This window comes from Halictus rubicundus, chromosome 13 (assembly GCF_050948215.1).
Source record: "Halictus rubicundus isolate RS-2024b chromosome 13, iyHalRubi1_principal, whole genome shotgun sequence".
NCBI lineage: Eukaryota > Metazoa > Arthropoda > Insecta > Hymenoptera > Halictidae > Halictus > Halictus rubicundus.
In genome coordinates this window covers 3,918,337-3,945,326 of record NC_135161.1, presented here as the reverse complement: position 1 = coordinate 3,945,326, position 26,990 = coordinate 3,918,337, and the positions used below count along the sequence as shown (strand labels likewise).

General features: G+C 38.0%; 1 protein-coding gene and 1 long non-coding RNA gene across 4 annotated transcripts in view; one reads left to right on the top strand and one right to left on the bottom strand.

The window, feature by feature from the left end:
* Machr-a (muscarinic Acetylcholine Receptor, A-type) overlaps window positions 1-12,447 on the top strand; it is a 96,978-nt gene extending 84,531 nt beyond the window's left edge. For 2 of the 3 annotated variants that reach the window (XM_076799187.1, XM_076799186.1), the window contains one exon: window positions 9,370-12,005. In XM_076799187.1, coding sequence (XP_076655302.1) covers window positions 9,370-9,909 — 540 coding nt within the window. In that variant the 3' untranslated portion in view covers window positions 9,910-12,005. Of the gene's footprint in view, window positions 1-9,369 lie in introns of all 3 variants that reach the window. The other variant, XM_076799188.1, reaches the window with a different exon arrangement.
* Window positions 12,012-14,149, bottom strand: LOC143360400 (uncharacterized). The gene is made up of 2 exons (XR_013083268.1): window positions 12,748-14,149; window positions 12,012-12,622 (listed from the first exon to the last, which is right to left on the bottom strand). It is a non-coding gene; the product is annotated as an uncharacterized LOC143360400 (long non-coding RNA).
* Window positions 14,150-26,990: the final 12,841 nt, after the last annotated feature.

The window sequence follows — 26,990 nt, the reverse complement described above, 5'->3', positions numbered from 1 at the left end:
TATGAAGATCAACGCTTTTATACTCAGATTTTGATACTCTATCAATCTATGGTATAAAAAATGGGACATTCCATTTAAAAAAATAAAGTTGACCTTCATATGACCTTTACGCGTCCACCTACAAAAAAGCTACTAACATCAGATTAATGCACCCTCGAAACCAAGCAAGTTCCATCTGATGCATTTCTTCCTAACACCAATAGCAGCCGAGTTATTCAGATGGCCTGTTTCTAGCGCCTTACCCTGTATATTACGCGATACCACCATCGGACGTCCGGTTTATTTCAACCGTACTCTCCCTCTGGGGAAATGACGACGACTCGGATTCGCCTGTTTTCTCATGCCCGTTCGGCGGCCGGCCTTCGTGGCCATCCTCTCCAAAACGTACAGAGGAACCAGGTGATCCTACTCTCAGGCGGCCAGGAAGCTATCCTGTTCTTTCCTCTCGGCGGGTGGCCGACCTTCATGGCCGTCCTCTCCCATGTATCCAGAGAGGAGTCCAGATACAACCTCTGTCCTCTACTGGGCTGCTAGGCGTCCGATAGCATTGCTTCGTATTCTCTCATCCTGCGGGCAGCCGTGGTCCTCTACCACAAGTGCAGCAGGAGAGCCCGCGCCACGGTAATCTACCGGTATTTATACGAACTCTTTGCTAAATTTATCAATAACGCGTTACTAGAGGTCTAGAAGGTTCCAGACCCCGCAGTCCCCTCGAACCGTTGGCCCCGATGTCCCGGCGCGATTTTTCTGTTACATCTGGGGGTGTCGAGGGGTCATGACGTTATCGTGTTCCTCGTCGCGTTACAACCTTTCATTCTAAATATCAAATGATACAATAATTTTTTACGCAAAGGTTATATTATCGACGTTAAACAGAAAATATTGGGTACATGGTTTAAAAAACTGATATTCAGAGTACGATAAAAAGAAAAATAGTAAAAAAAACACGTAACTTTTGGTGTAAATGTTTGCTTTTGCGGTTAATAATTTATGTGTAATTTTACTCGTTGCCAAATAATTCGCCAAAAAATTATAACATAGACAGCTTCGATTTAATATAATATATACGATGCGGGTTTAATATAATTAAGGACTGCGATAAACTCGTAGCGCTACACTTTGATATTCACTTTTGAATGAGAACTTTGGATCGAGAACTACAAAATTAATTGTTTTAGACAAAAACGTCAAATCGAAATTAAATAATTTTAAGTTTTATTTATTTTTTAAGATTGAAATATTTACAAATCTTAAAATTATGGTGCGTTTTCCCTCCTACAGCAAGATTTCCTCCGATTTTGTCCGATATTTATTCTTAGTGCGACCTACCTGCCCTCTATAAGAAGGCCAAGATTTGGTCTCAATTTGCTTTCCATTTGACATAGAATTCTGCCCGTAAACTTGGCACTCAAATACCTCGCTTAATACGGAAATAGATGGGTTGGAATTTTTAGACAAATTTGGGGGGCAAATTCAAAGCAAATCAAGAGCAAATTGTTTACTGGGCTGCTATTCCAAATCGATTATAATGGAATTCAATATTTATTACCAGGCAACAGATTTTTATGCATTTAATTTGTAAGCCACACAGAAACGTGTATTTTAACCAAACTGAATGACTATTTTCATTTTTTCACGAAAATGGTCCAGTTATTAAATCAATTTTGTCATTATCGCGATTTTCATAAAATAAACAATAAAAGTAGAAATTTGTATAAAAATCCCCTGTTCATTTATTGCAAATTTACCGTGATGTTCTGATACGTCCTTATATTTTTGCATTTGTTCGTTTCATTTGCATATATCGATATGTTTTTAAAGCATGAACATCCACAGCGTAAATTATAACACTCCTTCCTCCCTAGTTAGCCAAATTCCGCCAACATTGCGCAAGATTTGCGCAACTCGACCGCGGTTGGTCTACCGATCTGTTTCCGCATCGAAGCGTGATATTGGCAGCAGAGTCTGCTAGTAACAGATTTTTATCAGATACCACCATCTAGCGACGTTTTTAGTGACTCGTTAGTCAATCTGCCATTTCGACACTTTCTATTTTCACGATAGATGGCGCGCATATAGAATTATTGTGGGGCGGCGGCATGGTAGCGCGCACGCTGCGCGTTTGTGCGCCTGCGCGAATCTTCTATATTCATGGGACGAGTCACGTACACGGTGACCTCGCTCTCTCTACGGTTGTCCGTTGTACGATTCAGACGTGTAGTATATCCGCTCCTAAAACGATTGTATTTCGCTGTGCCGGTCGACGTTAAGTATTGTCGCGACTCGAGCTGAAGTTCGTGACCGATCGCCCGTGCTCCTAAATAAATATTGTTGACTTTATCGTTCTCCACCGTGTGTTACTTGCGTGGCGTGGGCCGCGCGAACGTAACCTCTTTCCCCGCCGCGACCACGTGGCGAGTCCATCTTGGACTGTCTTATTTCGAACGTTCTCATCCGAGAACGTGTGGCCTTTGTCCACTGGTGACCCCGAGAACTCGTTTGCTGCGAGTTTCGCCTCTTCGGTCCCCAAGAATCGTGGAGGACCTGCGTTTCGCCGATGTTGGGCTGATGATTTCTCCACCACTCTACGCGGGCCACAAGCACCGGGGAAATCCCTATATCGGTGCCTGCATAATTGTATAAAAGCGTATAATTGTATATGCGCGCCCTTTATCGTTGTAACTGAAATCACAGACGAGGTATAGGAGTAGACCAATCACCATATGGGGTTTCGTGTCTCACGATCTGAAATACCGACATCGTTAACACCAACTAGATTTCTTACGCCCCCTACGCTGACGAACGATAAATATTACAACTAGATCCACGAGAAGCTTAGACCATATACCTATAATAAATGGAGGGACCTCCGATAACGCCAACTCACGAGAGCCAAGCTAATAACCCCGCACACGAGTGCGGCTTAATCAACAAGAATTCAACAAGAGTAGAATCAGAACTTCAAACTACTATCTAAAATGGGAACGCAACGACCTAAAGGCGCTTCGGGACGCTCCGGGTTCGCCAATACCCGGCCACCCATGGGCCCCACCCATGAGTGAGCCCCTGAGGGACCTCCGTTCGGAGGAATACTAATTTTAAACCACATATATCAATTTTATAATAGGAACTTTTGAAAGTTCAGAAGTAAATTTCAATTCGAAAGACAAAAAAGCCCAATCAAAAATAAATGTAGCAAAATTGGAACGCAACGACCCATAAGCTCGGGGTGCCCCGGGTTCGCAAATACCCGTACTCACCCACGGGCCCCACCCGTGAGTAAGCCCCTGGGGGAACTCCGATCGGAGGAATACCAATTTTATGTCAAAAATATAATATAATATAATTTCAAGAAGAGAAACTTTTAAAAAGTCCTAACTCAAATTCGAATTAGAAACACAGAAATAATAATTGACTCCGTTCGTTGAATGAACACATATTGCAAAACAGAAAGTGTATATTTGAATTGTTACTTACAAAGAGCTGCTGTAAGTTGACCAAGGTGAGCGGAGAAAGCTTCCCAGAACCTCGCCGTTTTTAAGAAGCCCACCCTGAGCTAGCTTAATCCCTGGTTAACTCGAAGGTAGGCAAGAGTAGGCCGGAATGAAAGGAAACTAGAATCAATAAATAGCAAAAACAATTCCAATCTAACGAGAAAAGAAAAATCAACCTATACCCCAAAACCCATAAAGGACCAGCCTATGTAACAATGGAAATAGAGACAGACAACAAAAATGGAATCAATAGGAACAATCTCTTAGGACTAGCCAAAATAATGAACAAACTGAAATCACAGGCAGAAGAAATGATTCCTGAAGGAACAAGGAAAGCAGGCATCAAATTCTGAACTGGCGAAGCAGCAAATAACTTTGTCCTCACAAACAACACCACTAACACGGCAAACAATGCAACTTACGGAAAGAAGTAAGCAATATAACTTTATGCCTTTATGTGCAATAGTAGTGCAACACCAAAGACTGCGGAACAAACATCTACAGAGACTGAAAGCTAAAAATAATGTACCAAATACTGTAGCCTGTAAGAAAAAGAATATTTTTATACATACAACCTTGTTTTAGAAACTAAGAGAACATAACTATAGGATAGAAATAGACTAGAAATAGAAATAAAAGTATAAGGAGAAATTCCAGTAAGGAAGGTGATAATATATAGGGTATACTGCTACAACATGTAGCATAGTACTAAGAAATAAGACTGCGAGGACTGTGATAATAAACCAGCTTTGTACAACCATGTAAAGCTGCTTATAGGCTTCATTGGCCTAAAGCATTAATTATAATAAAAACAAAAAAAACCAACCGTCCGCTGCAAATCTGCTGTCTGCGTCTCTTAACAGACTCTGCTGATTTTCTGCCATTGTCTGGTTTGGCTGACTGGGTCCTTTTCTGCGATAATACGGCAATAACTGACTCCTGTTTTGCCTCAAGCATGCGACACAACTTTGTAGAAAACAGCATGTGCAAGACAATATATGTATGTACGTGTGACACAATCAACATAGCATGATAACTAACAATACTTCACTAATATTCAATAATATTCCACCATCAAAATCCTAAATCACGATTTGTTTGAATTCAATCATGATATTCAAAAACTCATAAAGAGAAATATAAAACAGAACCACCAATACCCGCCTAATCTCAGTCTAAGTCAGTTACTAAGTCCAAGATAATAGTAACTATTAACCTTGGATTTTATTTGGTGTAACACTTTTGTATAGAAATTGATGATTGACTGAAATTTGGGATGAAACATTAGACGTCTCATTAAGAGAATTGATAGTGATACGAATGTAATGTTAAAACTGTGAAGTATTACAGCAAAGAACGAATTATTACCTTATGGCACAAGGCTTGTGCATATCGTAAGAAGTAAACCTGAACACAAGTATAAAATTTTTATTGAATTTATATGCCATTCGACGTTTGCATACAGAATTTACAGAATATGAAAAAAACAAATACTGTTACGTACAATACTGTAACTTTTTATGAAAAACAAAATAATTGTCTTACAATAAGTAATGTGACTGATACTGACTTTAGCTCTAACAACGTCTCGGATTCGCTTCTGCATACCTTAAGTTATGTTTTCACATTACAGTAATATCTCCGTAACTGTCGTATCGTCGGGTCTGCCGAGCGATAGTTTTAGTAGGGGAACTACATTTTCTTTGCGGTCTGCCAAACGTAGAGAAGGATAGCGGTTGAAAGAGAAAAGGGGACTATGTAAAGTTCGACGTTTCGACTCACTGCTTCTCTTTTTTTTTTCGTTAGACGACCTTTTTTATGTCCGAAACTTTAATTGCCTATTACTCGAGTAATTATATCGTGTATTATATCATGTTTGGTGTCATTTTAATTAGAAAAACGAGACAAATACAATGGTAAAAGTTTTACACAAAAAAAAAGAAATTGGGAAGTTGTAATATTCGCTTCACTTGCATTAGTGTAAGACTGGTTCCAAGGGAGACCCCTCAGTGGTGGAGATAACATTTTGACAGTTGCGGTAGAGACCTTTGCGACAGTTATTGAGAGAATACTGTAACTCAGGCTTGCTCAACGATGTCTCGCGGAACATGTGTGGCTGCTTCTCCGCTTCGCCTACTCGAGCATCGCGTCGTCAGCTCGTGAGTAATCAGTTGCCCAGGTCTGCGCTAGAGGTGTGCGTGTAACCAATATTTTAGGTTTGGATGGGGCCGAAATAAATCGGGCGGGCTTGGGCGGATGCCTGAAACATTCGGACGGCTTGATACCTTTCGAACTACAGTTTTCTTTTGATATAAGACAATAATGGTTTTGCGCAACAAAAAAGTCTCTATCCCATTTTCTTCTTTTGAAGTTGTCCGCTCGACACCGTTTAGTGCCATACGACCCGTTTATACTTTTCGTACTGTCCCCAAAGCGTTAAATTACGATTTTTATACGGGATGTGCCATTTAAAATTGTCAAGGCAAATATTTCGAGACATATGAATGACAGAAAAAATATTTTAGATAGAAGTTGTAGTTTTGCGGGGGACACATTACGCTGTTATTTATTCGATCTTGTGATGACCTTGAAAAAGCCTATAAAGGTCAACTTTGAAATTTTAGATTGAAACCCACATTTTTTATTGTATATTATGTCGCAATGGCTTATGATGCAATATTACATTGTATCACCTTATTCAGGGGAGTTTTAAGAATACTCGTTGCAAGATAAAATTGTGAAACTACAAGGTACTCTTAGGGTACAAAGTGTCTGCAAACTTGAACGTTAAAATTTTTTTAAACTAATTTTGTCGATTACTACAAAATAAAACATAAAAAATTGAGATTTGTATTTTATAGCATATAAAAATCTACCAAGATTCTTTACCCAAAGTCACAAATCCAAATATGCGTTAAACAGTATTACGTGGATTCATTGAAATAAGACACCTAAAAGATAATATTTAACAAATACTGATGGCCTTCGAATAACTTTAATGACATTGTCAATAGGCATCTATTTAGAACATCACTGTATACTTTTGAGAACGTTTCTTTTCGTGTTTTCTTCCCATCTCAAAATCTTACTGTGAAAAGAACGTTTATAGTTCTTGTTATTCATTCTTTGTATACGTATAGTATATGTACATGTTCAATACTAATAGTTAATATACATACAGTGTGATTCAGCTAAATATGTGTGCCACCTAAATTACTTCTAAACTATTTGGAATATGAAAAATGGTTGAAACGAAAATCGTATGGTTTTAAAAGTAGCATACAATGTTATAACTAGTTTTTTCTATTGTGCTTTTTGATCAGGACACACATAAAGGTCCTCTCGAGTTTTTTTATTGTAAAGGGTAAATTTTAATGTTGCTATTGATCAAAGAATTAAACCCTTAGTAAAGAAAAAGACTTGCTGAGATATTCTCAAATGATTTGTAATGCAAGTCATGCTCAATTATTATATACATGCATCCAATACACTATATGCTAATTGTACTAATACTATACTAATATACTATACATGCATCTAATTATTATATTGTATGATATTCTTGAAACCATACAACTTTCGTTTCAGCCACTTTTTTATATATTTAACAGTCTACAAGTAACAGGTGTTTAAGTGACACAGTTAGCTGAATCATTCTGTATAAATACAGTCACTTACAGTAATATTCGGACACTTTTAAAAAGGCGATAACTTCTTTAAGATTGGACTAAACGACTTGAATTTTTTCGGGACACTAAAAGGATTAGTGCACTAGCTGGCGTGAAAAAATTTGTTGCAAAAATTGCAATTGGTAAGAATCGTGGAGAAAATTATAAAGGATACTTTTCACAGCCTTTTTATCCGAGTCTGTATTGAAAAATTAAAAACTGCAATTGATAAATGTATGTTAGTTATGTATAGGGTGTCCCGAAAATGTACTTCCTTGAAAGGAATGATCCCTGAGGTCATTTGAAGTAGCTTTTTCCTTTGCCAAACTGTTCTCTGCAGTTTTGTTGAGGACTTATTAACGAAAAACCCGGATCAATCACAGCGTTGCTACAGAGGACGTGATATTGGTGTGTACGTCATATTGGTATGTACTCACTCACATGAGCGGAGTCGCGAGTAGGTTGGTCGTGTACTGATCAAGTATGTTGGTAAGGTTCGTGTGGAGAAGGCCGGTCCGACTACGCTCGCAAATCTACGTTATCAGCATCATCATGTGCTTGTGCTGCCGTCTAACGGCTTCGCTCGTTAGGCGACGCGCGACGCTGAGTACATTCCAACATGGCGGCGCCCTTACCTGTCAAAAACGGTTGAAATCGCTCAACTTTAAACACGCATAACTTTTGAACCAGTGAGTTCCTACTATTAAAACTTGGATTTTCGGCATTTTCTCGCAAACGACCACAGGATTACATACAAAAAGTAAAAAAATTTTCCTACCCTTATAACTTGTTATATAAAATCTAAAATTTGTGATCCCGTAAAGAAAAGTTTAGCTCAAACGTAAACAAAGATCGTGAGTGTGGAAAAATTTCACGACATCTGTGTGAAATAAACATACGATTCATTTATCGATAAAAAAGTGGAAGTGAAAGTCCAGATCGTCGACTTGGCAGCACGCCCCTTAGGTTGTCGTATACCTACTATCTACCATCAGCTGACCTGACTTCGTTGACCTGACCGTACGTCCCTTAGCTTTCGGCACTGCTGAATACCTGAAGTCAGCTGTGCAGTTCGTCTCCCAAGGGCCCAGTGACACATTTTGGAGCAGCAAGTGCTTTGACGGCTGAATAAGTGTGTTCTAATTAAATCAATGTCTGCTCCTTCCAACGCTACGCTCAGAGGAGCCTGCCACCGAGGTGGACTCTCCCCGCCATGACCGCACCCTGATTATATAATTAGTGCAGGTCTAAAAAACGGATTTTTAAAATTTTCAATATAGGCCCACATAAAAATGTTGTAGAAAACAACTTTTAGTATTATCTCCGCATTTCAAACCAATTGCAATTTTTTCAAAATATCTTTTTCTCTTCGTATAGTAAAATAATTGTTCCAATTTCTCAAAAAAATCCAAGTGGCATGGTTTAATCTTAAAAAAGGTATCATCGTTTTAGAGGTGTCCGAATATTATTGTGACTGACTGTACACAATGTTTTCTCGATATATGTCCACAACACGTGTCTACCCAGGGACATATATCGGCTAGAAGATACAATTCTTTGATACACTGGCAAACGTAGAAAACGACAGCGAAGCTCGAGAGGCCTCGAAGTTGAGGAGTGCAATTCAATACGGATCGGGTATATCGTTGTGAGACTGGGTCACCGCTACTAATACAATAACAAAACTTTGTTATTTTTAATTATTTTTTTGTCGGACTTTCACGAACATATTCGTGGCATTTTTCTAATGAAAATGATACCAAATATGATATAATTCCGATGATATTTACTTGTGTAATGAACAATGAAAGTTATTTCCCATTTTCTTTAGAAAAATGCCACGAATATGTTGGTGAAAGTCCCATAAAAAAATAAAGAAGCTTTGTTATTGGATTAGTAGTGATCTCCTGGTCTCGCACCAATATTCCCGATCCGTATTATGTTACACTCTCGAGCTTCTTGGCCCCTCACGGGGCATACCCCGTAGCAGTGGGGATTGTTCTGGGACTTTTATTGGTTAGATATTTGGGACATATATCGAGAAAACTCAGTATTCCTAGTAGTTGTGTTGTGTAAGTGAAATGACGAGTATCCTTAGGAGCTACTTGCATGGCGTTTATGAGTCTTTGAATGTTAAATGTAATTCCGATGGTGTAGAATTGAATACACAGATGATTGACCCCGTAACAAATGTTGAAAAATTGTAGGTCTACACAATTCTAATCCGGTTACCTACACATGACAGCAGCGAGAAGGGAAAGTACATAGAGAAGCCGAGCATAAAAATGTACCAAGGCGAGAGTCCCACGTCAATAACCAGGAGGCCGTCGCAAATGCTTGACATAGGGATGCCGTTGAACATGAGGAGCAAGGCTAAGCCCACGACTAAGACTGTTGCAAGTAAAGCCGCGGCCACGAAAAAGAAAAACATCCAGGACAAGAAAGGGGAACGCAAGGCGGCAAAGACTTTGTCGGCCATTTTATTGGCATTCATCATCACGTGGACACCATACAATATTCTCGTTCTGATTAAATCTATCACAGCCTGTTCGTTGTACATACCGCAGCCACTGTGGGACTTTTTCTATTATCTTTGTTATATTAATAGTACTGTGAATCCAATGTGTTATGCCCTATGCAACATGGCTTTTCGGAGAACCTATGTGCGAATACTGAAGTGCAAGTGGCATAACAGGAACAGGAGTGGAGTATTTTCGCAACTCAATCCGAAGAATAACTCAATATAAAGAGATTGACGAAGCGCGTTTTATGCGTGACATTTACATTTTATATATATTATCATTGGTACAAAATTATCCTTTCGATTTGAAACTGGTTTCGAGTTTGTTTCGAGTAAAAGCGTGTAATAATAAGTGTATTGTTGTATTTGACCAAGAATTTTTCTCACATAATAGTAATAAGTATTATTTATTTTTACGTCGTTGTACTAAGAATTGCAAAAGCGACTGGAGGGATTTATTGTACTTAAAGACGAAGGAATTTTTAATCTAAATCGCTGGAAATCGAGGGAGATTTTGACATGTTTTTAGTTACTAACAGCTCGGATTTCCACATTTGAGGCAATGCAACGTGAATACTGCCATGGAAATAATCTTTCTAAATATAATTCTGAATTGTACAAAGAAAAGACAGAGAGGGGAAGAATACTAGGCACATTATATAGTATAACAGTGCCAAACGTATGGTTCGCGTTTAATCACGATCGTACGACTTTGATCGCAGACGTGAACTAGCGCGTTTCCCTAGTTCGCGGGATAAAGTCAGCTTCCGCAAACGATACTGTCTCGCGATCCAACGTGTATCAAACGTGATACGACCAGACTTATTCTAAATCAAAAAAAAACAACATAAACAAAAGAAAAGAAATGAAACAATCGATCGATTCTTCAGACGGCCCGTTTAACTTTCAACGTTTCAACTGTTGTTTTCACCGATCTCGTTTGGTCGGAAAATTCTGCGCACAAATAATTATTAACTTACATCTGAGTTGCGTTAATTTAAAGGATGAAACGAACAATTCTACAACTTTTTATCAGTGTTGTCCATGGGAGGGATCGGGTGTGTTGGACGTACTATAATACTAGAATCGGAATGCGTCTGAATTGCTGAAAACACTTCCTCTCGAACCCGCTCGATTTTAACCATAACCTCGCAATCGGTTGCTTCGGCCCTGCAAAGCAAAGTCCGTACATGAATAACATGACATCATCGCGAACAATGTCGAGGGTAGAGCCATGATACATCTAACACGGAGCTACTTAACTGGTGGTTCGTGAGCCACTTGTAACTCTTTCACCTACCTTCCTCTTTCGACAATAAACCCCTACTCTGTACGACAGGCCGATATCTTCCTGCAAGTTAGACTGTCACAGAGGAAAGGAGAGTCGTAGCAGTATCTCTATTTTGTTCACATTATAATGTTGCGCCAGTGTTGCCAGATCAGGGGAGAGCCCACGAATTGAGGGGAAACGTGGCACGTGACCGGACCGCGGCAGATGCGTGGGGAATAACGCGGTAGAAGGGAAAATTGGAATGGGGGTACAAGTCTGGATCTGACGATCTGTGTTGCACTACACAAGCTTTACGGCGTCTTAAGGGAGATACCACCCAGTAATGGAGAGAACGGAGAGACTGTAGAGGGAGAATGGTGGGAGCGTTGTGTGGTTCGCGGCGGAAAAGAAGTTAAGTAGCCCTGATCTAAAAAACTGCAATAACTTTTTTCTTAACAATTTATGGAAACAGTACTGTTCAAGATTATTCGATAAGAATGGCACACACTTAGAAAGTAAACCACTTCATAGCCAAAGCTTACAAACTTAATAAAAACACAACAGTTTTTCACATTTGTCTGACTAATTTCATTGAGCTTTTTGTTGATATATTATTATCTATATTTTGTAAAAATTGTTAGTGTCAGGAGTTCCAACGTCCTGGAAGCACAATTTTAATCTTACTCTCTCAACAAGATTGTAATAAAGCTGTAACTCTGTAATCAAGGCTAAAACTATTTTACGTACAATAAAAAATCAAAGACGCACAGCTGCAAGTGTACCGCAACTTACAACGTAAAACTGTGACAATTGTCACTATTTCATGACAGTATCTGACTAGTCCTACGTCAATACGCCACTACAATGCAAGTTTGCGTTTTTATGTCAGTATAGTTACACTATTGTGCATCTTCGATGTTTTTCGAAATACATATAAACATTTCAAAAAGTAAAACACGGTATGAATCTTTCGTCTTGTTTATTTAAAAGCAATTTATGCACAGTATCACCATAGTCGGTAGTTATTGCTAGCATTTTTTTACGACGGGAGTAATAAGTCCAAGACTTATTAAGATGGGAGGGAATTAAGGGGCAAAGAGTTTAAACTTATTTTGTTTTAAACGGGACTCCCTAAGCTATATAACCATTGTTTATTACTTTACAACAGAGCCGGACAGCTGACGTCCCATGGGCCGCAGACTGTTTCTTTCTCCTGTTCTCAACAGTGTCGCCAGATGAGGGGAGGGAGCACGAATTGAGGGGAAAAAGTTACCCTTTCTCTGCCAGTACCAGAGAAGGGAAAGTTAGAGTGGAGGAACAAGTCTTGATCTGGCGACACTGGTTCTCAGTGCCTACCAGCGTCTCCCACCATTCGACTGGTATCCTATGGAAGAAACAGCATGCGACCCGCGCGGGATCCAGTTCCCCGACTCTGGAAATAAGGTCAAGTTAGGAGTGGTGCTGAAGAGTGGGAGAACCGGTAAACTAATGGGGGGGGGGGTCGCACAGCGACGGCGGGGAAGAAGGTGCCCGGCTCTGCTCTACTCATTCGAATAAGGAGTCATTTGTGTCGGCAATGTGATATTTATATTGACTTGTTAAAAGTGGAGCAAACTATGTAAACTTTCTCGTTCGAATAACATGAACAGTATTGCACCCTACGCGTCACCTAGTCAACAATTGCGGTTTCTGTATGAAAATACAGATTGAGAGACACAAAAAATTAGTCAATTTCATGCAACTACAATCTTGTTTCGTTCTTAATGCTAGAACTACAAGATCCATTCAAATGACCGGTTTCAAATTTGATAATTGTGGTGAACTATTCAATACATTTTTTGTGCGGATATATGTTAGACAAATATCATGTAAAATCTGAGTAAATGTAGTCTTGTTATTTTTATAAACTACCATTAAAGCAATCGCCTTCAGTGCTCCGTAGTTCTAGCGTTAACATTTTGAGGTTATGGATCCAGTTGCTGTGCACAGTTCAGAAAATACTTAACGCCTTTCGTCTGGTTGATACTAACACATGAATCAAAAACAAAGACACAAGTGCCCAATAGGCAAACGGCTGGCCATCTTCTGATCTCTGCGCAACACGAAAGCCTGCCCACAAGAACATATCCACTCGTCAGTAAGTTGCGCGATGAAGTTATGTTACATCCACATATATTTTTACTCGTCGGAGCGTTAGAAGCCGTAGGTGAAGTGGCAAGCTGAAAATTATCAGATTCCGCTGAATTTCAATGTCCAGCTATTCGCAACAGTTCCGACGGGCTTACACTGATAAGGAATTGTTGCTGGCTTTGGCTAAAAGTGAGAAGTGTGCGAGTACAGTAGAACCTCTCCAGTACAACCTCGTTTCTTGCACAGAATCCTCGTGAGGATTGTGGTCTACGTAGAAACAAAAAAAGATCGACACTACGAACCACTTGATTGGTTACTTCTTTCGCAGCCCAACCTCCATTTTTTCACGGAAATTCGACCCGTTTCATGCAACGCGCGAGGTTCTACTGTACTTAAAATTTCAAGGTCGAAACGTATCGGAAAATTCGAACGAAAACCTGACGAAGCCCCGAAAGTATTTTTTCACATATGAATGTTTGTCAAACTTTCGAGTTTCCAAGATGGCGGTCAGATATATCGAGTAGTCTTTTAGGCAACAGAGTACATACTCGGGAAATATGTATAAGATCTTTGTGTACATAAAAGTATCAAATACCATTATTTTTTACGTAAACATCAGACGTAGATAACGTTTGTATTTTCTATATGACTTGCTCGTTCAGTTTAGATGAAGTTCTATACGCGACTTTATATAAAGTGTACACAAGTGAAATTTTCACGTCATTGGAATTAGACAATTTATTTTATTAATAAAATAATTTTGTTCCCTCTGTAATATGGTAGTACTAAATACTCACATAAGAATACAGTTAGTCACAAAAGTCTGCATATCTACATCTGTCAAGTGTTGAACAATTGAGACAAAAAGGACAAGGGCTTTACACGTCTTCTGGACAGTGATTCATTCATTGGTTAAAATTAGGCGGTTCCTAAAAAAATGTCACTTTCATCAGTGTTCAGAGGAAAATATGAATAACATACCAAAATCTATAAATAGTTAATGTGCTAGCAATTGATTTTTATGTTTACATTATTTATTCATTTTTGTACAATTAAACATTTACGTAACAAATCACACTTAGTTCCATGTTATTCTATTCTAACAAATCAATCAAAGTTTATACAATGTGCAAAATCCTTTAAATATTTAAAAATTGGCTGTAAATGAGCTTTTGTAACTGGCTATTAATTGTTAAATGTTTGATAGAAAAGAAAATATGTAAGCATATGAATATTCACTATGTACTATCCATTTCAAATATGCTGAAACACATTACAAATGCTTAGACGGATCACATAGGCACAAATAAGTGTTTCTGAGCGAGAGAATTACAGAATGGGATAAAAAATTCATTGTTCATTGAAAACAATGAAATCAGTAAAAAACTGAGTTGACAAAAGTACACTATGGGTGGACAAAAGTAGATTCCACATTTTTATTATTACAATTTTAGTATTCAAATATTTTATTAGTTTTATTACTTTGTAGGACCTCCGTTCTACTTATACCGGTTACAGCTTATTACCCGTTCGATGTAGATGCAATTAAACATACTCATATCAAACCTTTTTTTTGTCTGAGAGGAGGAAAACTACACTCCTCCCCTCCGGGTCTTCAAACCCTCTCTCACCCTTGCCCGTGACAACGGCCACAGGGTCCTACTTTGCGCATTATCTCCTATAACCGCCCTGACTCGTCGCACCAGGTCTTTTCCATCGCTCTGGCTTTAATCAATTCCAATATAGTCATATCCAAACCTAACCCAGATCTAACCCAGAACTGACCCAACCCGCGTAAAGCAATAACAGGTTCATTAACGGCACTTAATCCAAGCGTTGTGCCGGTAAGGTAGAAAATGATACTAATTTGGTAAAAAAATTTGTTTTGAATCGGCAAAAATCCTTTTGGAAACATCTTTTAATGCAAAATGAGGTTTAACTTTACCTCAGGTAACTAGAAATTTTTAGCTTTTTTTATGTAAACCTGTAGATTTTGACGAAAAAATTGTGAAAATCCAAGTTTCAATCCTAGGAGATCACTAGTTCAAAAGTTATGCGTGTGTAAATATGTGCGATTTTCAGCATTTTGACGGGAAAGAGCGCCGCCATGTTGGTATCTAGTGACCTTCGCATATCGCTGAACGAGTGGAGACACTAGATACCGTGCACGAGTTGATGGATTTTACATTGGAAGATCCATCTCTTTCGTTAGCAACTATTGCGACGTAGTTCCGCTATTACCGTGAGATGATTGTCGATCTTTCCACCAAGATTTCATTGAATAAGCCTAAATTGGGGACGGGGGAGGGGTGATTGCAGCATCTGGAAATCCGATTATAGTTCAGATTTAAAACATTGTGTTGGGTTCCTTGGGGGGGGGGCTGGGGGCGGAATCCCCTAGCCACGCAGGCGATTAAAAATTGCAAGTTATATTTACAACTTTTTCTTTATTTGTGTATGCGCAAAAGATATTTCCTCCCAAAGATTGGTGCTCTACGTTATGGGCATTACCGCGTACTTATGGTGCCATCTAACGACTCCGCTTGTTAAACGACGCGCGACGGTCACTACATACCAATATGGCGGCGCCCTTATCTGTCAAAAACGCTGAAAATCGCACATCTTCACAAACACTTTCGGCATTTTTTCGCCAAAATCTGCAGAATTACATAAAAAGATGTTAAAAATTTCTGATTTCCTCAGGCAACTTCAGCCCAGAGATTTTCAATGGAATCGAGATCTGCGGATTGTGGTGGGCACTCGAGTTTTTAAATTCTGTTTGTTTTTTCATAATAATTCGATGCTATCTTTGAAGTGCCGTTCATAAGTAATATTACAATGCAGAAGGCTTAGTTTTATCCGCTGCACGTGTTGAACAAAACGGATTGCTAGCACATTCTATGAAAACAATCTAGGGCTAAAGTTAGCAATACAGTAATTTCTCTATATATGTCGCCAAGGCCTGAATGATAAACGTCGCGGAATTATCCCCAATAAGGCGGGGTATACCCCGTGTTGCCGCGAAGCTCGAGAAGCCTCAGATGCCGACGAGTGTCAACATAACACGGCTCGGATATGTCTCCTGGACGATACACGACGCTGGAAAGACCCGTGTTGTTGACATATACCGAGAAATCACTGTACATACTCATATACAGAAATTCCTATTTTAAACTTTCATTTGTCCGCCGCTGTATTTAAGCATATATTCTTTAGATACGCTGAAATGAAGGGCATTAGAAGCGCATAAATAGATCACACGTTGACGTAGACACATAATTAACTGTTTGAATTGCTTTGTTTTTTCTGTGCATATAGATGAAAATTGTCCTACCAAATTGCACGAATCACAATTGGCTATCGTCTTCTCAGTGCCCAATATGTAATATGTAAGAAAAGATTTTCAGAAACCGTATAAAGGTCGCCCTACACAAGACAGGCAAGATGCCGAAGTTGTTTGGGCGCCTAAAATCGTCGTCCATACGGACTGAGCGTATCCGCAGGCCACTTGAGAGTCGATCGAGGTGTTCGCAACAAAGGCCAAGTGCCGAAAATCGTCAACGTACTCTCGAAAGGCCTTCTGGAAGTAATAAAACGTTCAAAGTTATGGCTCCAACGATGTCGGAAAAGATTTCTGGCACGAAGACCATTCTAGGCACCCAATCGAGGCGCCCAAACAACTTCGGCATCTTGCCTGTCATGTGTGGGGCGCCAGATCAGGGGAATTTACTCGAATTGAAGGGAATACAGTTACACACACTCTCTCTCTCTCTCGCTCCCTCTCTCTCTCTCTCTCCCTCTCTCTCTCTCCCTCTCCCCCCCCCCTCTCTCTCTATATATATATATATATATATATCTCTCTCTCTCTCTCTCTCTCTCTCTCTCTCTCTCTCTGCCATTACCGTTAGTCACGACGTACATGCAGACGCAACGCGAATTAGGTGCTCCCATCACGTCACGTGACCGGTCCGTGTCGGATTCGTAGGGATGCTCGCCTCTGAAATATAGAGGAATAACTAGGTCGTAGAAGGGAAAGATGGAGTGGGCGGCAAGTCTGAATCTGGCGACGCTGTACCGAACTGAACCGAATGGAAGTTTGAGTACCCGATGCATCTGACTGTCCATACATTGCTAGTAAAAGCGAATCAGTTAAATTGAGTCGTGTCAGGTTGAGGTTCAAAGTAAGTCTGATCGATTCCGCTCATAACAGAGTCCTTGTAAGCCTTTAGGCCATAGCTGTGAATTACTGCAGGAGAAAGCGTAGTATTATCGATTAAAGACAAGTACCTGGAACAGGCATGGACAATAATCAGCCTGCGGGGCACTGTCCTTGCTCCGGTGAGCTCAGAGAACACAGATAGCACAGGCAGAGATCAAGATAAACAGTCTTTTATCCCTTTCCCTAACCTCAATTGCCTTGAACCGTTGATCGAGGGGAAACCCATCACACTTTCCAAGGCAGAGGGGACTTGTTGTCCATGCCTTCTCTAGAAGATCGTTGTCAGCGCCACGGATGTCAGTTAATATCGTTATATGTTGTTGTACTAGAACACGTGAATATGGGGATAAAAAGAAACGGAAACTTGGACAGCACTGTCTTAAACGATCCCATTTTCTATTTTGTAATTACTTCGACGATGGAACTGTTGGCAGTCAAAGTTATAAATACGAGTTAGAGGATAAAATAATTCAATGTTACCTGAAATTTGATATCGTTATTGTACTTTTCAAGACGGATTGGTCCTTGTTTCTTGTAATTTATATAGAGATAATATTTAGAAAACTGACTCTGTTCCGTGAACATTCTACAAAGCTATATCGCACAAAATAAAATTTATTCGAGTACTAAGGGAATCGTAAATAACGAGCATTTTTTGCATGTGTTATTCAAAGAGTAACACACATTTGATGTACATTTTAAATAGTAGTGCAGCTGTAAATGAGTGTTTTATGTGTAATTAATGATGGCGACCCAAGTAAGCGCTACTATAAACAGAAGGTGTTAGAATATAATGGAACCAAAGTATGTGAAAAGTGAGTGAAAATCGCTACATCAATTCTATCGTATTAAGAAACATTCTAATAACACGTGCCAAATAATGCTTTAAGGTATCAATGAATTAGGAAAGTAACGTAATAAGTGTGTCCTTTCAAATGTTCACTTATCACATTAGATTAAATAGATTAAAGTGCTAATGAGCAGGGTTTAAAGACAATTCAAAAAGTAACAATACTACTGCCTAAATTAAGAAAACAAATGTGTAGAATACCAATTTATAATCAGTTGCTGTATTTGGACTTCTATTCGACATTTCAATTCTTTTACTCGACACTTTGTAAGAGAAACATATTTATTTGTGTATAACAGAAATATACGGGACTATAGAGCTGAATTTAATAAAACACTTTCAAATGCAAAGGATCAATCTACGAATTCGATTTGAAACGAATTGTAAAAGCGTCGTTGCGCAGCGAAAATATTGAATTTTCATGAATTATATTTATTCTTTTATAAAATTCTATTCAGATTGTGCAATCCTTGACGAAATCAGTGTACTTAGCAGAGGCATTTGCAATGAATGAAACATCACAAAGCAAGGCTGATTGTAGCTAAACAGAAATCGTGGATTATATAGTTATAATGAATGCTTATTTGCAACTTGTTAGATAATATGTATACACATATTACGGTATATCAAATACACTATTCGTGTTCGACTCTAAGATTCAATGATCTCCGATGACTGTACCGATTTCAACCGTCTCTATTAGAATATAAATAAAAAATACATCACTCATTTTGGAATGCGCATTGAAACACCCTTGAAATTCCCACAGGAAAGTGAACAACGGTAAAACGCAGTATAAATTATGTTGCAAAGAATTAACAAGAAAACTTTTGTTTTCCATTTATTGTTCATATTTATTAAAATTGCCTCTGTGTATCATTTTTAAGCATACCACAAGTAATCCATTACATTTTAATAAGACAACGGTATAAATTAGGTGTACCTACTAACATCTTGTATCTTGCGTGCAAGTTACTATAATTTCCTAGATGACTTCGATTATTACAATTCTGTCCTGTTTTCAGGTATTTTATCTTCCTGTGTTTATCATGCAATTTTTGAACACCCTTTTTTTTGTATACTAGTTTGCTCCTACATTGTTTGTATTGTCTTATGCGATACAATTTAAGTTCGCTATACTTCATTGCCTTTGTGCTGGACAAAGGCGGTGTAGAATGTTAGCAAAGTTTTTGATTTTCTTGAAGTGTAATACAGAATTCGGTGAACATGTCGATTAGGGTCCTCCCCTCAGATTTCAATGAGATTGAAATATGTTGTCAGGATTACCATTCTGAGCAACATTTCCCTCTAAAGTTTTTGTTGGTCGGCTTTTGATTACGAGATAATTGAAAGAAACTTGTAAATGCATGGATTAGGTTTGGATTAGGTCTGGGTTAGGTCTGGTTTAGGTCCCCAAACCTCAGTGGGAAGCTTCACTTCCCTCCGGGGCGACGTAATTGGTGAGTGGGGCGACGAGTTGTTTTCGACCTCGAGTCCCTCGTCGCCTCCCGTTAGTTCCCCCCCTAAGGGAACTAGAGAACTATAAAAGAGGATAGAAAATGGATAGTTTATTTAAAACGATGTATCATGTAAAAAAATTGAGTGGATAAAAGTAGGTTTACTTCCACGTTTATGTGATTACAATTTTAATATTTACACGTTTGTTAGTTTTATTACTACTTATCAGATCTTTTCCTGTAACAATTTTATAGAAGAGAGTAAAAAATTCATGCTCATTTGTATGTCTAAATCAACTCTAATGCTTAAATATTGGTTACAAAAGAATAGAATTCTATTTCATGTTAAACGGAAGGCAAAGATTCATATTTAGTAGATTTTGTTTGCAGTGATCTGAAGTGTTTCCATAATATAGTATTATCTCCGTAACTTTCGCAAAGGTCTCTCAAATTTTATCCCCACTAGGGGGGGGGGGGGTCCTCCTTGGAACCAGTCAAGCAGTGAACACGCTCGACGATCAAACCAGCAAGGGATCAAGTATCAACGGGACTCACGCCAATGCAAGCAAAGCAAAAGTTGCAAGTTTTCTAATTTCTGATTTTTTTGCTGGCACTTTTACCATCGTAGTCGTCTCGTCTTTTTATAATTAAAATTACACCAAACACGATATCGTTTCAATCATAATTACTCGAGTAATATTCGGCGGCATACTGCCTGTCACGAGGCGTCTGAAACTGCACCTCGCGGTTCCGACATTTCTCACTTCTAGCGCTACTGTCGCTGTCAGACAGTATGCCGCTGAATATTACAAATTACTCCACGATAACGTAGAAATAGGCATTTTAGAGACCGTACAATCCTAGATTGAACTTTTAGAAAACCAAATTGATCACTTCTGAATTGCTCATTGCGATACTGAAGCGTCAGTATGAGTCCCCGTGAATCCTTGCAAGTTCGTATACGTATAGGCCCTCTTAAAGTTTCGGGCATGAAAGAGGTCGCCGAACGGAAACAAAAGAGAAGCAGAGAGTGGAAACGTCGAACCTCAGTCAGTTACTCTTCCTTTTTCAGTCGCTATCATTCTCTACCTTCGGCACACTACAAGGAATGTAGCACCTCTACTAGAACTGTCGCTGGGCAGACGTAACGATACGACAGTTACGGAGATACTGTTGTAATACTTTCTTTGTTACTACGAGGACTTAAAGGAATATGTTCATAATATTATTATAGTGCAAAAGACTTGCTTTTATCCGCTGCACGTGTCGAACAAAATGGGGTGTTAACACATTAAAACAAAAGAAGTTTGATGTTAGCAGTGTTGGTGTATAGCAGTGACGGGCACGGTAGGGGCCCCTCAAACGCCTGCTTCTCCCACCAACGTCTCTTTCGTGCAGCGCGCACCTTCATCGCATTTGCTGGCGTCTCGCGTCTTCGTTATCCCACGGTACCGGCGCTTTCTGGAAGGGGACAGTAGGCGCTGGTGGGGACAGACTTGTCTCAATTCAGCCAAAAATGTCCATCCCTGTTGTATAGTGTGGCGAGGATGTCCCAGATTAGATGAATGTTATCAACATTTGGAGAACCATCCAGTGCTGAAGTTATTAATACTCATATACCGAAATTCCAATTTTAAACTTTCATTTGTCCGTCACTGTGAAACAAACTATTTGAGATTTTATAGTTTTCTTTTTAATTTTAAAGGAAAGTTTACTTTGCGACAGAAATTATACAGTATTTTATATATTCACCAAGAGGAGACTATCAGGAGAATATCATAGAATTTAATATCGTTAGACTTTTTTGAATATGTATTTTGGTAAGGTAAAGTCTTCATCAATAATCCAAAGACGATTGACAAGCTGAAAAACAGTATCACAACTGTCGTTAGCAAGATAGAGTCCCCCTTGTGCGTCAACGTTGAGTATCTATACTATAGATTCTATAGCCATGTTGTAAACCAAAGACTTTCGTTGTTAAAAGAATTATTGAAAGACAAACCCAACCTTTTTTTCGATTTAATGTGCTGAATCCACCACTGAAATTATGCCCACATACTCCGGGACACTGTGAACAAGTGAAAACATAAAAAACATTTGTACGAAAGCTATCTGCAACATTTTATTACAATAGTTTAAACACAATATTGAACGCAGCATGGAATAGGTAAGTATAATTATCTGAAATGTGGAGACTCTTCTTTGTTCACGTGTGAAAACAAATTAAGAACCTTTACTGCTAAACCGACTCTTCATTTAAAATTGCAGTAAACCCCCCCCCCCCCCAAAATTTCAATATTCTATATTCGTTCCGTTATCCGAAAAGTATGTCGTAGCAATATATTATACGAACAAATCGCTTTCTATTATGTAAAATATAATTAAGAAGCTAAAAGGATATCAGATTCATATGTATAAATATTTGCACAAATTGATCAGACTGACGTGTTCGCGATCACGATCTTTATTTAGACATATGGAACTTATTAAAATAATTGCATTCCTTTATTAATTAAAACTTTCATTCTCTGAATACTGTTATCTCCCCATTTGTTCGGATACGGGAGGCTAGACTAAAATTTCTCCTACATGATGTTTGTTACATAAAAAAAATATATTGTATACTTTTACGTGCATAATATTAATTTCTATTGGTTTTCAGGAAATCAGAGTCGGGTCGAGTCGAATCGAGTAGGATCGAGTCGGGGTCCGGAGGGAAGGATTATTTTCTAACGCTGGAAATATTGTTTCAGCCACGAAAACAAGACTTGTATCGGAAAATTTGAAATGAAACACTACACTTTTCACAAAATATATTTAAAACGTTTTTCCTTGTGGAGTTTGATAACTAATTCCATTGAAAATACGAAAATCCTTCTGAACCTGCCAGTTAAAATACAAAATTCGACTGAAAATTCATGAAACAGCATCATACTTGTCTGAATACAAACTTTTGGGATTCAGACTTATCCCAACTGTAGCTTCCGGTACAGGAACATTTCAAACTTTCGGGATCCCGAACTGACCCGACCCGATTCGATGGCTGCCCGAGCCAATCCGAGGCTGGGGTACCCGTAAACCCCTACTGAAAAGGTAAAACTTTTATAATCAAATTGACATCTCTTCTTTGCCTCATGCACACTAAGATTATTTTCGACTAATTTTCGTCAAATGTTGTATACGTAGTATGTAAGAACTTCGTTAACGTAAAAAATAGTTGCACAAATTGTACGTTCTCTATAATTACTAACAAAAATGTTCAAGTTCTTAAATGTATTAGTTGTTATCTCAGCTGAATCTAAAATTCATTGAAGAAAGATCACTCCAAATGGCAATAGGGAAAAGTTGTAATGAAAGGTGAACATATTGAAAGGAACATTACAATTGTTTCGAAGATAAAAGTTCTTACAACGGAAAAGTATTCCCTTTTTGTAGTAATAATAATACATGCTTAATGCTTGACCTACCGGCAGCTTATTATTAGGAGTTCCCGCGAATGTGCTGTGTTAAAGAGGAATTTCAAAATATTCTTTGAAATAATAATTTATCGGTGAAGATCATCCCTTTAATTGTAATAACTCTAAAATTGTGAATTCAGGCACGTAAAGTGAATCAATATGGTAAGAGACCCGATTAGTGGGGGGGGGGGCTACCAGTTACTTTAAAGCATACTGAATATTAAAAGAAAGATGTTACATTTTTTTCATTAAAATTAGTTAATATACAGGTTGTCCTAAAACATGTTGTATTTCCTTGAAAGAGATAATTCCTGAGATCATTTGAAGTAACTTTTTCCTTTGCGAAAGTGTTCACCGTGGCTTTAGTAAGGGGTTATTAACGAAAAACACGGACCAATCAGAGCGCGGCTATAGCGGGCGGGTTCCGGTTCGGCGACAGATCCCACCGAGTGTGGCGTTAGCATTGGTCAGCCGAAATCAGTCTGCTGTAGCCGCGCTCTGGTTGGTCCGTGTTTTTCGTTAATAATCCCTTACTAAAGCCACGGTGAACACTTTCGCAAAGGAAAAAGTTACTTCAAATGATCTCAGGAATCACCCATTTCATGGAAATACAACACATTTTAGACACCTTGTATATGTTACATATCTGTTTTTAATATTCATTATGCTTTAAAAATAAGTATAATTAATATAGGCACAGTAATTGGTACCCCCACAGTAATTGGGTCTCTCACCCACGTCGATTTTCATTGGATCGTTGCTTCAAAAATCTGTCTGCATGTAATTGTTGTCAAAAAAAAACCAATTTTGAATATCATACTTATTCTTTTTTGACTTTGTAAAATACATCTCGGCAGATTATCGGAGATAATCGGGATTACTCTGAGTATATTCGGTATTTCATGGTATGTTGCTCCTGTTTGAGCAATAAACAAAGCGCAAGACAAAGTAGTGTTAGACATTTGTTAACATATGTACCCTATTTGATCTTATTCACGAATCGATCTTATTAATTTTTAAGCTTACGTAGAAATATTCCGAAAAAAGAAATGACGCTCGTTAAGTAATACACGGAATCAAATTGATAATTCTGATGGTTTTCTCCACATTAAGGAGAAACGAAATTGATTAAAAACTCCGCAAAAAAATTTAGTTATTAAAAATATACAGTGTGAGGAAAAGCTGAAAGAAAGTCAAAAAAGTTAAAATCAAGAAAGTTAAAAATATTTAATCCATATAGATCCGAAATTGAATTCTTCCAATGAACCGATTACAATAGCTGTCAATGCGTTGCTTTGCGTGACAGTTGTTTCATTTTTGTACTACAACTGTGTCTTTTTGGTTACTAAAAAATAATTTTGGAAATATTCATCTGGAATTTAAAATTAAAAACGACAAAACAAATCATTCTATTGCTCAACTTGTGACGTACTTTTCTTATGCAATATAGTAAAACGTAAGTGAGTTTTTATTAACACAATTATAGTTATTATTAACACAATTATTAACACAATGAATTCTTCATTGTTCCTGTGTCTTCGTCCACTTCTAGATTGGATCTCAAATGGTATGAAATACCTTGTAAGCGAGCGTAACTCGCGTAAACTTACCAACGTGCGCACAACACGCACGCATTTTTTCTCTAGATCATATTTTCTGATATTTCAAGGTCGTTGTCGTTTTTATAAATGGAACCACGTATTTTGATTAGTGTAACATTATAGCTAATGAAAAGACATATTCAATAATGTACACATAATATGTTGACCTTCAAATGACCTTCGAAGGCGTAATTCTTCAAAAAGCATGACAACGTACGAAGACCATGTTCATGTTTACCGTACTCTACTAGGGTTCCAGTGACGTAAACACTGAAACATTGTCGAAGGACATCTCTTTCAAAGGTCATTTGAAGGTCAACATATTATACATGGTTTAATTTGTCACTGAAAGGACATTTTTTCGCAATACTAAAAAGCGGAGATATTTTTGGTGAAAGTTTTAGGTTCCTCATCCTGTCTATATACTGTGTATACAGGGTGTCCACGGTATGTGATAGGGTAAAGATGTAAAGGGACTTTTATCATAATATTTGTATGTAGAATGTCACCGTGACAAAAAAAGTTATCTTTATTTTTCCAAGGTTATTTCAAGGTCACTTCGTGTTTTTTTTATGTAATGCCATATTTCTGTTTTAATATTATGAAAATACAGAAAAAACAAGTTCAGCATACGTCTTTGAAATGACCTTGAGGTAATCCAAGGTTGCAAAAACGAACAACTTTTAAGACAGACGAAAATCAGAAAATCTTTTTTCTTGATGATCTTGAAAATCGTGGGTGGAAACGAACTTGAAAAAAATCATTGACCACAATATGCCTCATTCGAAATCTATCAACTTTGCCCTGTCACAATATTGCGTACCGGCAGAGGCAACGAAGATATTACCGAATCCATGTTAAACGAAACACCCTGTATGTACAATGCATATACATGTGTCTCGTTTGCATGCACTTGAAGGCCACCGATACGCCTATCGAAATGCAAAGATCTTAACAAAATCACAGCAAAAGTCAGTGCGCACAATTTTCAATACAAAAAAGTCTGATTACACAATGTTGCTTCAAATTATTCTCTGTGAATTGAATCGTACATTCCGATTTCACAAGTCATAAAGAATCACGAAAAAGTTAGCTGAAGTCGTAATACCTGTTCGCTTCAATTCTCTGTCGCAAAACAGTAGAAGTGGGGTGAGCAACTACAATATTATGATTTTAACTATCATCTTTTTAAAAAACAGATGATAGTAATATTAACGTCAACGATTTTGTTGAACAAAAATCATTCTACGCTGTACCATATGAAATTGATTGATTTTGTGTGAAAGAAATTTTGTAAAGATTGTACAAAAATTTGTTCATGCGAATCTACAAAATTCATCGAACGAAACCTGTACTCTAATTTCGTGTGTTAAACGTATATAGTAAAATTGCATTGCTAAGAGAAGTAGTTGTGCGCATAAGAACAACAAATAATTTACATTCTTGACCACACAAACGTGTTGATCGTCCATCAGGAGGTGACAGTGAGAAACTTATAGGTACCACGTGATATCCGTACTTCGCCCTACACGTCTTCCGCTATTGGCCGAATCGCTTGACGAAGATAGCAAAGCACGTATCGGGTGGGCCTGGAATAGAGCGATGTGGTGACGCTGAGCATCTATATACATACCTCCACGATGCGATCATTGATACTCACAGCGCCGAGGGTGTATCTTGAAGGATTTGTCAAAACTTTCAAAATTGTTAATTTTACAGGTCTGCAAAATAAAGTACTAACCTTTATTCGTTAAATCATAACAATTGAACTACTAAACTCTAATAAAAATGGATTGTGACAAAATATTTTTTTTTTCAACTAAAATTTTTATTAGATACTCTCATGTTTCTACTGTAAGAACCTAAAAACTCATTTTCATCGGCTGGGTAGTTCAATAGAAATGATTTTTGGGCAAATTTTTTTTTTTTTATTTTTTATTGCTATTAATATTAACAACAATAATACAAAGACTTGAGTCCACTCGGACCCATTAGCCGCAAATATATGCTTCTCTTATACCTATATACATAACGATTTGACTTACGTACTATGTTGCACATTTTCCTATATATATATATTTTTTTTTTCTTTTTTTTTTCTCTTATACTCTAATATCGTTAGCATCGCAGTATTCCTTAAGTATTTTTAACAGTCTTGTCTTTGGTTCGCTTAAAAAATAACACATCTACCGGTGGTTCTATGTTAACTTTTCTCAATTTTACAAAAAATTCTTGTCTACCCTTTTCATATATTGGGCAGTCCCATAAAATATGGTTCATACTCTCTACAGGACTTCCACAATCACATTCCGCGCTTTCTAA